This window comes from Sorex araneus, chromosome 1, assembly GCF_027595985.1.
Source record: "Sorex araneus isolate mSorAra2 chromosome 1, mSorAra2.pri, whole genome shotgun sequence".
NCBI lineage: Eukaryota > Metazoa > Chordata > Mammalia > Eulipotyphla > Soricidae > Sorex > Sorex araneus.
The window spans coordinates 203782214-203795681 of record NC_073302.1 but is presented as its reverse complement, the minus strand read 5'-3'; the positions used below and the strand labels follow the sequence as shown (position 1 = coordinate 203795681).

General features: G+C 39.1%; 1 protein-coding gene across 1 annotated transcript in view; it reads right to left on the bottom strand.

Annotated features, from left to right (window-relative positions):
• The window catches only part of NEB (nebulin), a 234641-nt gene that overhangs the window by 132397 nt on the left and 88776 nt on the right, over positions 1–13468 (bottom strand). Inside the window, exons 55-64 of the mRNA XM_055120062.1 lie at positions 10073–10177; positions 7283–7390; positions 6621–6932; positions 5980–6183; positions 5287–5391; positions 5094–5201; positions 3344–3655; positions 2399–2602; positions 1695–1799; positions 345–452 (exon numbers count right to left, since the gene is read on the bottom strand). Of these exons, the coding sequence (XP_054976037.1) occupies positions 345–452; positions 1695–1799; positions 2399–2602; positions 3344–3655; positions 5094–5201; positions 5287–5391; positions 5980–6183; positions 6621–6932; positions 7283–7390; positions 10073–10177 (1671 nt within the window). The remainder of the gene's footprint in view (positions 1–344; positions 453–1694; positions 1800–2398; positions 2603–3343; positions 3656–5093; positions 5202–5286; positions 5392–5979; positions 6184–6620; positions 6933–7282; positions 7391–10072; positions 10178–13468) is intronic.

The window sequence follows — 13468 nt, the reverse complement described above, 5'->3', positions numbered from 1 at the left end:
TTCCAATACAAAAGGCAGTGCCTGCCTGTTCCTCAGAGCAGACCCTGATTGCTAGAGCAGTGGTGTGTTCCTGAAGGATCCCCGGGAGCAGAGCTGGGAATTTTCAGTGGCATGAAGTGCTACCTTGCACGGATGGAGCCATGAGTCTGATCCCCATCACCACCATACATGCCAATCATGGTCCCGGCAGGTTGGCTGTCTGTGCCAGAATGTCTACTTTCCAGCACACAGCACTGCAACTGAAGTATGCGGCCCCCAGTGAGCATCTATGAGGTATATAAGCACTGTGGTCTGAAGTACTATCCGACCCTGATCACATATTCAGAGTGAAGTTGACAACTCACATCACTGGCAATGTCTCTCGAGGCCTTGGCAGCCACGATGGGAATAGCATCACTTCTCAGGTCGTAACCTTTCTTCTTTGCCTCTTCATTGGCGAGTTTATACAGGCTCTGTGGAGAGAGAATCAGAATTGAAGCAAAAGTCTGAGCAGCAAAAATTTGGGAATTGTCAAATGACACAGTTTCAAATGATAGAAACTGAAAAAACATTCAAATGTTTAACAACAGTGATAAGTAAACAAGCCATGTGATATCCTAAAATATGCCACAAAGCATCAAAAAGAATTGTGTTGATCTGTAAATATATAGCAGGAGGGAAGATGCTTCTTGCCTTACGTGAAATGACCCCCAATTAGAATGCCTGGTACCACGTGTGGTACTTCAAGCACTGCCAAGGCTCATGCCTGAGCATAGAACCAGAAATAGTCACTGAGCACTGCTGGGTGTGATCTGACCCTTCCCGTCCACCAAAATTTTAAAAAATGGTGGGAAGCATATAAAAACTGATAGGGATTAAAATAATAAGCTAAGTTCTACAGGTACAATAATCTTACTTAAAAAAAAATAAGGGCCACATCTGGCAGTGTTGGTGGGGACATGCAGTGCCAGGGAAAGTTCTATCACTTGAGCTATTGTTTAGCCCCTAAAAATCTAACTTTTAGGATTCTAAGTCTTCCACATTTTTGGTTGAAATAAAGCCTTGAAAATAATGCCTATGTAGGATATTGCACCTTTCTTTAAAGGAAAGAAACATCAAATTAACTATACCCCAATAGCATATATTAATTTAAGATTTTTCACTTAAAGCAGCAAGTAGGTTTTGAGACGAACAGAAAAGTTTGAATTGACACCTATGAGCTTAAGGTGGCAAAAATGGGAAAACAAGGAAATATTTTAGCCATTTAACGTAGAAATAAATTCAGTCAATGTTTATTCTGCGACCCTAATGGTGTTAGGTACACAGCAGTCAAAGATGAGGGTGAGTCATCTCCTAGCTTTTGGATTTCTGGGTGAAGAAATGACAAGACTGATAGCCTAGGGAACAGCTTGCTAAGACCATGAGAGGTGACTGAACCCCATTATTTATAAAGACCTCCAGGAAGGAATAATTTATTCTGAAGTGAGAATTAGGAAAGTTTCCACAGATAATGGCCTTTGCAATGAATCGTACCTGAACAGTTGGATTCTGACAGACTGAGGTGACAGTCACAGTACTGAATGTTGTGTGAATGAAGACGTGGGGGAGTGGCAGCACAGGGGTGTCATGGGAAGGGGTAGCTGTCCCCGGGAGAAGTGGCAGGAGATGGCTGAAATGAACCTGGCATGGGTCTGTGAAGCAGTGTCTTCTCTTACCTCACTGTAGTTGATTTTGTTCATTCTTGCCAACATGATTTCCGGGGTATCTGGCATGATGTGGATCTGGGTCTTGTCTTTGTCCCAGGCTTCAGTGTACAAGCGCTACCAGAGCAAAAATAGTGTCATCGTGGGGAAAATGCAAAGTCTAATTAACAGAAATTTCACAGACAAAAGAACTTTATAATCAAAGGTCTTAAAAGATTATGATTTTCTACACAGTATATATTTGAAATGTTTCTCTCTGTGTAATCAGTTAATAAAAAAACAGATGCTCATAAGTGTTTTCTATTTTTTAAACAGTTACAAAGTTTTTCATGATTGGGCTTCAGTCATACAATGTTCCAACACTCCATAAGTGCTTTCTAAGAGACTGAAATGTATGTTAACGATTCAAAAGAATTGAGGCGAATGGGGGTGTAACTCAGGAGCACAAGCATTGCATGTAAAAGGCCCTGGATTCCATCACTAGTATCCCCGAATAAACCAAAAACCAAAACAAAAATAAATTAAGAGTATTTTTCACAAAAAACATTTAAATATAAAATAGGACATAAAGCAATCACTGAAGTAAATATTAGAAATATAAATGATTTATAGATAGATGAGATAAACATGCCCTTTTTATTTTGTCAATTGTGATTCTTTTTCTCTGATTCAGCTTTATTAATCTTATCTTGGTTCCCTAATTTTTGTAACCTCACCTTATTCATGGTAATAGCATTATTCTTGGCCAATACTTGTTCCAGGGAATCAGTCACACTAGTAAATTTGAATTTGTCTGGAGGCTGGCGATAAATTTTATCACTCAAAATTTCAGTTGCCCGTTTGCATTTTTCCACATCCAGAGAGCCAATAGGAACCCAGCCGATGCCTCTCATCCACTGGAGATCTGCCTTGTACATGTTCTGTTGACATAAAACAGTCAATAAATATTTCTCTTGCCCTGGAAAAACATATGCATATAAAGGAAGTAAAAAAGTAAAAGCACTCTTAAAAATACAGACCGCTCTGCTTTTCAAAAGTTCCCATTAGGCCAGCAAGTGTTTTTGCAAAAGATGTACTTTAGTATTTATTTTAACTAAATTAAAAAAAATCCAAAGAAAACACTCCCTTTTAATAATGAAAGCCAGTGTTCAGCATCTGTTTGCAGCAGCCTTTAACAGAGGTTGTGCACAGACCAGCTCTGAAACTGGCATTGCCAGCATCCTATTGTGGCGTTTAGGGCTGACACTGATAGATAGCCTATCAGTTCAACTTTACTTGTAGCTCAGTTATCTTAGGCTTTATGTGCTATCAAGTATTAACTGGTATGTTACTTGGGGAGTCAGGGAATGTTTTAAGATTTTTTCCTTATAAAATAATGGTAATTGCTTCTTTGTAGCATTTCAACTGGTAAGCGTTTTCATAGAAATTCTTTATTTTGGATAGTGGGGAAAACTATTTATTGGTAAGTCAGGCGGAATCCCAGACACAATTTCTGTTTTGGTCTGGAGGATTAAAGGATTAACACTCACAAGGAAGACAAGCTATTTCCCCATTGCAAGGAAGAGTGAATTTTGTATCAACTATCCAAACACCCTATCCAAGTGGTGTTAATTTACTGATTTCCCACCTAGGCCCAACATTCGTGATTTTTGGCTACTCACGTCGCTCTGGAGGTCATAGGCCTGTCGAGCATGGATGACGTCGTTCTGGTCAGGCAGGCATGTCCACTGGTGCAAGTAGTTCCTGTAGTCTGCATCACTGACCAAGGTCTGGCACTTCTTGGCCAGCACCACCCCCAGCATGTCCACGGGGCTGGTGTACTTGGTCTTCCACTTCTCAAAGTCCTTCTTGTACTCCCTGTCACTCTGGATCTTGGCCACATGCATGGACCACATCATCTTGGGGTCATCATGTATCGCTCGGGCTCCAATATGGTGACCGAGCTGCTTACGATAGCCTTCTTTGTACTTGAACTAAAAGGGAAAAAGGACTGTTGTTATTTCCTATTTTAACTTATTTTAGTAAAAAGAAGCCATTAATCTCAAATTTTCCTATTTATGGAAACTAGAATGATTTCTGTGGATATGAAAAAATACATGCTTCTTACAAACCATTTAAAACTGAATCATAAGTGTACATAAAATGTATTCACTCTGGTTCCCAAAATTTCAATGTATAGACCAGAAAACTAGTATAGCAGATAAGGCACTTGCGTTGCATGTGTTCAACCCAGGTTCGATCCCTGGCATCCCATGTATTCCCAGATGGAATCACTCCACCAGAAGTGATTTCCTAAGTGCAGAGCCAGAAATAATTACTGAGCAATGTTGGATGTATCCCAAAAACCAAACCAACAAACAAACAAAAACAACAAAAAAATTTAAATGTAAATTAAAATTTTCTGCTGTTCAGTGATCAAACACTTTAAATTTCTGTGTGGTGTATTTTTTTTTTTTTGCTTTTTTAGTCACACCCGGTGATGCTCAAGGGTTATTCCTGGCTCTGCACTCAGGAATTACTCCTGGCGGTGCTCGGGGGACCATAATGGATGCTGAGAATCAAACCCGAGTCAAACCGCATGCAAGGCAAGCACCCTACCTGCTGTGCTATCGCTCCATCCCTGTGTGGCATATTTTGATGTGTGTATTCATGCATAATTACATGAGAGAGAACAACAGGACTCATATTATATGATTATATGTAATTGCTTTTTTCCTATTGTCACTCAAGCATTTCTCTGTATCACTATTCCTTATACTATATTATTTAACAGAAGCATATTTTAATATGCATTATGCTTTTGACCCACCTAGGATTGTCAATCATTTATTTTAAAAGTATGGTAGTCACTTCCCATATTTGAAAAATATAAGAAAAATATATTTTTTATTTCATGAACAAAAAAATGGGGAAAGTTTCTAAAATCTTGGGCAAATACATTTCGGAAAGAAAACTAGTATCTGCAGCAACTACTGACTTGAGTCAAGCACACAACCCAGACCATGGTCATAATTTAAATATAATTATATTTCTCATCATTCAGTCATCCTAGGATCACTGGTTCCTAGAACAAAGGTTGAGTTTTAAAGAAATCCTACAAAAAGTTAATTTGCACATAATTATATTATATGGGAAAGCCAAAATATACCTGAACTAAGTCCAGTGTTTTTGTCTGGCAGAAAATGTCTACCATTTTGAAATGTGTGCTGCCACTGACTCACCAGAAGCCAGAAGCTAGCCTCTGTGTTGCGAACATTTTTTTTTTAACCACTGTTTTTAAATTGTAGAAAAAAAAAACCTGTAAGCAAGAGCTTGAACCTCACTGACTATTTGTTTTACTTTATAACCAGAAGGGAAAAAAGTGAAAATTCTGAGCATGCTGAAGGGAAAGAATCTTGAAATTGAACTTACTTCGCTCGCTATGTCCCTGGAGGCTTTGGCGGCCCTGATGGGAATAGCATCTAACCGCATGTCATAACCTTTCTTCCTGGCTTCCTCTAATCCAAGTTTGTAGAGTTTCTGAATTAGACAAGAACCATCATAAGTTTGATGTGTAAAGGGAGGGAGAGGGAACTGTTCTGTGTACAGTACCTCTGTTGCTTACCTCACTGTAATTTATCTTGTTTTGTTTAGCAAGTAAAACTTCAGGGGTGTCCGGCATGATGTGGATAGAGGTTTTATCTTTATCCCACGCTTCTGTATAGAGGCGCTAAAATCAACAGAAAAGAGCATGACTGCACCAGCGAGGACAGGCACATAAACTGCATCTGGTTCTTAGAGCAAAAGAGATTGCTCTGGCTTGATATGTGTGACACTTCTAACACCAAGGGAAGACAGAAGAAGCACATCACCTACTTGACAACCCTTAAGTGGAAAGCGAAAGAATGAATTAGGAGTTCAGGGAGATAGTTCAGGGGTCGACAGCACATGCTCGGGAACACAGTTCAACCCTGTCCCAGCATTGCCAGCTACGGCCCCTGAGGTGCCCAGCCTGGCTGGGGTCTGTACAGGATTTAGCATTGACCTGTGCTTAGCCAAGTATCATGATACTTCCAGGAGTGGCTGTGAACCCTGAAAGCACCAGACACATCACATATGGTCCCCTGATCATCTCTAGGAATCAATCACCAAGCCAAAAAGCCTAAGCACCCAGGAATATGACCAATACCCACTCACTCCAAATTAAATATATTTTTATAGAACTGATGTCAGTGTTTATAACACACATAGTCACCTTTAATATATTCATTAAGTAAATAAAAGACAGACAAAAGAAAAAGAAGAAAAGGAGACTTACATGGTTCATGGTAATAGCATTGCTTTTTGCCAAAACCATTGGGATGGAGTCCATAAGGCTGGAAAACTTGAATTTATTGGGGTGCTGACGGTAAACATGGTCACTCAAAATCTCAGTAGCTCTCTTATTCTTCTCAGCCTCAAGAGAACCAGTGGGTAACCAACCAATGCCTTTTAGCCACTGAAGGTCAGCCTTGTACACATTCTGAAATGAAAAAGGACAAATGACAGAAGTGTAAGCATTAGTACTATATTCCTACAGAAAGAAAACTGGCATATTACATTATATAGTAACATTTGTATCTTAGGAAATAAAAACTTTTTGGTATGTCTTGCAAACCAACAAAACATTTAGATTACAAGCATATTCAAAAAACATTCTAATTCATAAGCACATAGAGAATTACCCAACACAACTATATCAACCATCTAAAGCTTTCACAGAATAATGGGGATTTTGCTGCTTCTTTCTTGGTGAAATAGTGGTGCTCCCAAGTATTTCATTTAGGTTATTGAATAGAGTGGGAAGATTTGTCCAGGACAGTAAACTCAGCTGTATAAGTTTATTCCTCTCACTTGGGGGGAGATTTGGTACTTAGGAAAAGTGATGTGTTTTGTCGAACAAAGGAAAATCATACTCACATCGCTCTGGAGGTCATAGGCCTGTCGAGCATGGATGACATCGTTCTGGTCAGGCAGGCATGTCCACTGGTGCAGGTAGTTCCTGTAGTCTGCATCACTGACCAAGGTCTGGCACTTCTTGGCCAGCACCACCCCCAGCATGTCCACGGGGCTGGTGTACTTGGTCTTCCACTTCTCAAAGTCCTTCTTGTACTCCCTGTCACTCTGGATCTTGGCCACATGCATGGACCACATCATCTTGGGGTCATCCTTAATGTCCCGGGCACCGATGTGATGGCCAAGTTGTTTGCGAAAGCCTTCCTTGTATTTGTACTAAAGGAGAGGGAAAATATATCTTATTTCTTTCAATATTCACTTATGACAACATCTTTATAGCAAATGACAAAGCATATTAACTGAAAATATTTCACTCATCCTAGGGAGTCACAGATGTAAGGTTTTTACTTTGATTAGAAAGATTAAAGGCTAAAGCCAGTTACAAAATCCATACATAAGTAATTTATCCTTGAGCTTCTCCTTATCCCACACCAAATCTCTGGGATCATTTTACTCTTTTAATTTTTGACTCCTTGGAAGATTTTGTTCAAGTTAAGGCTAGGTTGACAATGCTTTGAAGTATTAGGTTTCATTTAAATCAATATAAACAGAGGATAAGCTCTTACTTCACTGGCAATTTCTCGGGATGCTTTTGCTGCTTTGATGGATAAAGCATCAAGGGGAAGATCATAACCTTTTTTCTTCAGTTCCTCGTAGCCCAATCTGTAGAGTTTCTGTTAAGAAAGGAAAATCACTATAAGTAAAACTATTTCCCCCAAACAATTACAACTTAGTCAATCTAATGTGATAAGTATTTTAAGAACCCATGAGAATAGTCTGTGGTCTAGAATATGCAAATGCAATTGGAGATAATGCCCACTGATTGTTTTTTTTGCTTTTTTTTTTTTTTTTTTTTTGCTTTTTGGGTCACACCTGGCTATGCTCAGGAGTGACACCTGGCTCTGCACTCTTACCCCTGGAGGTGCTCAGGGGACCATATGGGATGCTGGGAATCGAACCCGGGTTGGCCGCATGCAAGGCAAGCGCCCTAGCCCCTGTGCTATTGCTCCAGCCCCCACTGATTGTTGATGAGCCTGTTTTAAACTTTCAAGCTCTTCAATTACCTCGGGCAATAGAATTAAATGTCAGCTATTCCAAAATAATCACATGAATGAGTCTGGAAGTAAATTGATAGAAAAATGAAGTGAAATATTGTTTGGATGCTGATTTACAATTAACTGGGGTTTCTATTAGAAGTTTTTGTTAAAAAAGAGAAAGACTTTCTACGTAATACCCAAAGTAAGGAAAATTGTGTCTAACAGGTTGTCACTTCTATATAATTAATACATTGTATAATAGTCTTTGTCAGAATAATACAGAGTCTGTCCAAAGTAGAATCTAGAAACAAAGTAGAATCTAGACACAAAATCCTTTTAGCTTGGAAAATATAAGGTTTTTTTAGAAAATTTTAAATGATAATTTTTCAAAGTTTAAACGAAATCATTTGTTTCTTCAGATTTGCTATATAATTATAGCATTGGAAATATAATTTAATTCACTTTATTCAGAAGTCAGCTTAAAATTCCTCTCAATCTCGAATTTGTACTTTATACGTTAATCCTTTGAGGCACTATTCTTATGTATTGTTTAATGCTAAAGTCCTTCACTAAAAGTTTCAGTGAACTCTTTGTACAGTTGGCTTTTTTTAAATCTCTGAACTTTGGGAAATTATGTTATGATGGAAAAAAGAGTCTCTTGCCCCGAGCCTGGCTGTCTTCACCAGAGCCCCTCAGAGCAGGGCGGGTTAAGTTTCCCTCCCCGCCCTGAGCAGAGCCCTGGGGGCCAAGGACCTCTGGAACCCAACCACAGTCATGCTCAAAGCCACTTTCCACACATTTAGACAAGCCTCATTCATGAAGAAACCAGCAGAGGAAACCAGGTGTGTGGGACCCGCGGCTGAGATCTCCAAGCCTGCTCAAATCAGGACGGGGCCTCTTCCACCCAGACCCCCTATTTTCAAGTAGCTTGGCATCCACATCCATAAACTGCCCCTGGCGCTGCTATGTAATCCCATCAACAGCCAAGATCCAGAGACTAGAAAACAACATGGCTGCATTTGCGGCCACGTGACCTCTTACAGTCTAGTTCTCCCTCTCAGAGAACTTGGCAAGGTACTGGGAGCATCCTGCCTGCATGGCAGAGCCTAGAAAGCTCTCCGTGGTATATTCTATATACTAAATACAGTAACAATGATGGGTCTCATTTCCCTGACCCTGAAAGAGCCTCCACTGCGGCACTGCTCGAAAGAACAAGTAAAGAGAGACTGCTATAATCTCAGGGCTAGGATGAATGGAGATGTTACTGGTGCCTGCTTGAGCAAATCGATGATCAATGGGATGACAGTAATACAGTGACAGTGATGGAAAAATTAAAAATGAAATTTCTCTTTGTGGGTTTTGTATGTTCGTTCATTCAAAATGTCATGCATGTAAAGAGGCATAGTAAGCAGCATTGTAGACTTTGTCCTAACTTTCTCCCGAGAACGTCTTAGTCACACAGAAAGCAGTATAGACCATTATACAGCCATATATTCTGTCACAGTTTTGAAATCAGCAAAACTCCATACAAGATGGTAGTCCCAATAGGATAGCTTGGGCATTAAGGCTGTATCATTTAGGTTTATATAACTACACTTGGTGACAGTCACAAAATGATGAAATGCCCTAAAAGAACATTTTTCAGAATGTAGCACTATAGCACTGTCGTCCCATTGTTCATTGATTTGTTCGAACGGGCACCAGTAATGTCTCCATTGTGAGTTGTTGTTACTGTTTTTGGCATATCAAATACGCCATGGGTAACTTGCCAGGCTCTGCCATGAGAATGGGATACTCTCAGTAGCTTGCTGGGCTCTCCAAGAAGGACGGAGGAATCAAACCCGGGTCTTCTGTGTACAAGGCAAATGCCCTACCCACTGTGCTATCGTTCCAGTCCTAATAATGGAATACAAGCAGCAAATAGCATAGACCTCCAACTATCCCTGAGTATCAATAATTTGATGCTTCAGTTCAAAGTCCCATTAATCAAAATGACTTAAGCCCTCAATATAAGTTCCAAATAAATAAATTAATTTGGAAGTTATGAATTGCACTGTTGTCCTATTGTTCATCGATTTGCTAGAGCAAGCACTAGTTATGAAAGTGATTTTTTTCTTCTCTTTTTGGTTTTTGGGCCACACCCATCAGTGTTCAGAGCTGCGCTCAGAGATCACTACTGGTGGTGCTCAGAGGGCCATGTGGGGTACCAGGGATAAAACCAGGGTTGGCTGCATGCAACGCAAGCACCCTACTTGACTGTAATCCCTCTGGCCCCTAAAGTGATCTTTTTAAAACATATGTTGATTTTTGGAAACTTACATCACTTGTATTGACTAAGTTTGCTTTAGCCAGAACGATGTCAGGTGTATCAGGCATGATGTGGATCTGAGTCTTGTCCTTGTCCCAAGCTTCTCTATAGAGTCTCTAAAATGAGAAAGGAGAGCAATTTAGCAATGTAAAGTTTTAGATCAGTGAATCATATAGTTAGCTTCAAACAGAATTACTAAAGGACTCCAGCAGCACTTTAGGCAGATGACACAAGCAGAAAATACTTAATTATCTAGCACATATTAACCTTCATATTAACTTTAAAATATCAGTTCAATAAAAAATGATCAATTCAAAGTTAAAATAATTAAAACACATAAAAAATCAACCCAAGGGGCCAGAGAGATAGTATAGTGGGTAAGGCACTTGCTTTACACACAGCCAAGGTAGTATATCTGACCTGTTGGATTCCCAGCACCCTGTAAGGTCTCCTGAATACTATCAGAAGTAATCCTTGAGTGCAGAGCCAGAAATCAGCCCTGAGCACTCACAAAAGCCAAAACAGAAAAGTCAGCATGAGTAATTAGAACATTTACCAATATTATCAAAAGGGACTGCAGTAATTTTAAAGTTCTCTTTGTGTGTTTAACTGGATGACAGTCCTCACCTTTTTGAAATATGGCATTTAAAATCCATTTCAAAATTATGAATTTTATTTTCTTATGTGGCTTATTATTAGTTATATCTCATAAATAATTAAGGTGGATATTAGAATTCAAAAAATTATATAGAATATATGAGTGATTAAAGAAATTATGGCATATGATTTCTTGGCATATTATTCATGGTATATAACTTCTTATATACTCATGGGATACTACTATTTGGCTATAGTAAATGATCAAACCCTGCATTTTGCTGCACCTTGTCTGGAATTAGAAGTTAAAGTGACTCAGACAGAGAAGGATAAATAGTGAATGATCTCACTCATATGTGTAGTATAAAACAATCATAGTTAGGAAATAGACAATGTTCAATAAGACCCTGAGATCCTGCCTTTAGAATTAAACCTGCTACTAGGGGTTGGGCAGACGGGCAAGAAAGGACCTAAGGATAGTGGTGGAGGGATGCTGGTGCTCTGGTCTCAGGTGGTGAAGTGACACTTGTAGGTCTAAAACATTAATATTAATAGTGTTTTACATCGTGGTACCCCAATGGAACAATTTAAAATAAACAATTTTGTCTCATAAAAAAAATTTAAAAAAATTTCTATGAGAATATATCAACACTTTTATTTTTCTTCAGTAGAGGACAAAAAAATATAAACATCTCCACTCCCCGCCCAGACAAGAACTGGAGAGGCCACACACAAGAAACGACTCCTCTGCTCCTTAAAGACTATTATCCTGGAGGGGTACTAATCACTTTTGGCACCCAGCGGCTTCTTACAGAAATGCATCTAGACTGTGAACTGAGCTACAACCCCAGGCCGCCCGGGGAGGGGAAAGGTTTTTCTCTCTCGGCCTTGTCTTTCGATGACTTCTGGCAGAAATCTCTCTGGACTTAATTACTAAAATATCAGAAATCCAAAACCACGCGGCTGTTGTCATGGCCGCCGAGCTCATATATTCTTCCCTCTCAGCAATGGAAAACAAATTTTCAAATGATGCCTTTTCAGCAGGTTTGATTGTTGGGGAAAAATTCTAAATAATAATAGTGAGTTCTCTGTTGAAATATTGAATGTACTCAGAGTATAGAGAGTAAAGTGAAGATCATTAGCCACTTAGGTGGGGTTGTGTGGGGGAGGTATATCGGGGTTCTTGGTGGTGTAATATGTGCACTGGTGAAGGGATGGGGATTTGATCATTATATGACTGAGACCTGAAAGCTTTGTAACTTTTTTCACGGTGATTCAACAAAATAAAAATTAAAACTCCAAAAAAAGAACATACAAAAGTCTTACTGACTTATGGAAACTGGCGGCTAAAAATTTAATGAAAAACAATATTTACATTGTCAGAAAATCTCGCTAAATAGATGTCAATTACAGAGGGAAAAATAGCAAATTGGTAGTGGAGATACAGGAAAATACCATTATAACCAAATGATCAAAGTTAAAATTAAATAGAATAAATTTATACCATGTATATTCAATAGGCTGGAGTGATAGCACAGTGGGTAGGGCCATTTGCCTTGCACGCGACCGACCCAGGTTCGATTCCTCCATCCCTCCCGGAGATCCTGGCAAGCTACTGAGAGTATCTTGCCCGCACGGCAGAGACTGGCAAGCTACCCATGGCATATTCTATATGCCCAAAACAGTAACAACAAGTCTCACAATGGAGACGTTACTGGTGCCCGCATGAGCAAATCGATAAACAGTGCTACAGTGCTACAGTCTTCTGACATGGCGTATAGAGGAGGAAACCAGCCCTGAATCTGATCATGGGGAAACATCAGACAAACCCATATTCAGGGATTTTCCATAAAATAATTAACCTGTGATCCTCACAAATGTCAAGGACTTACAGGAGAGACATTCCAGATTAAAAATGACTAGAGACATGACAGATCAATTCAATATGAGATCTTGATTTAAGTCCTGAACCAGAGAAATTGTTTTGCTATAAAGAGCATGGTGATAAAGCTGACTAAATTCTATAGATGATTATTGTTCCAAGAATTACTTTCTAATTTTAAATCTTTCACTATGATTATGAAAGAGAATGTTTTTCAGGAAATACATGCTGCAGTATTTAGGAACAGAATGGCATAATGAAACCACAAAATATATGTATATATTTATATATATATACATATATTATGAGAAAGAGGGAGGGAAGGAAGGGGAGAGGGAAAGAAAGTAAATGACATATATGTACATGTACACTAATATGTACAGATACATATTAGTGTATTTGCACTTATTTTGTGACTTCTGTGAATCTTAAATTATTTTAAAATAGCAAAATTCAGACTCATTGGTTCTTTGGGCTTGTCAATTTCCCTTTGAGTTGTGATTGTGAGTTGTGTAGGGTTGGCACCTTTCTCCTTTGTCAACATGCTCTTTACAGTCCATTAGGCCAGAAATGCTGATCAGATTTAGGGACCAAAGCAAAACTTGTTGACTTCCATATCCATCTATTATGGTTCTGCACTAACATTTCTGATAAAGTAAAATCAGTGCTTCTCAAACTCAACACTAGTGGTGTTACATACTTGGGTTATTCTTTGTCTAGGTCTCTCATCTATTCTGGAAAGACTGGAAGAATCCCTGTGTTCTATGCACTAGATGCCAATAGCGTGTGACCTTCAAGACCTTCAACCAAGGAAGGTCTAAGATGTTGCCAAATGTCTTTTGTGGGAGACAGAGAACCTGAATCTCCTGACTGGAATCACTAAACTGGACCTTTTCTTCAATGGAACTAGTCACTTGTATCCCATGGA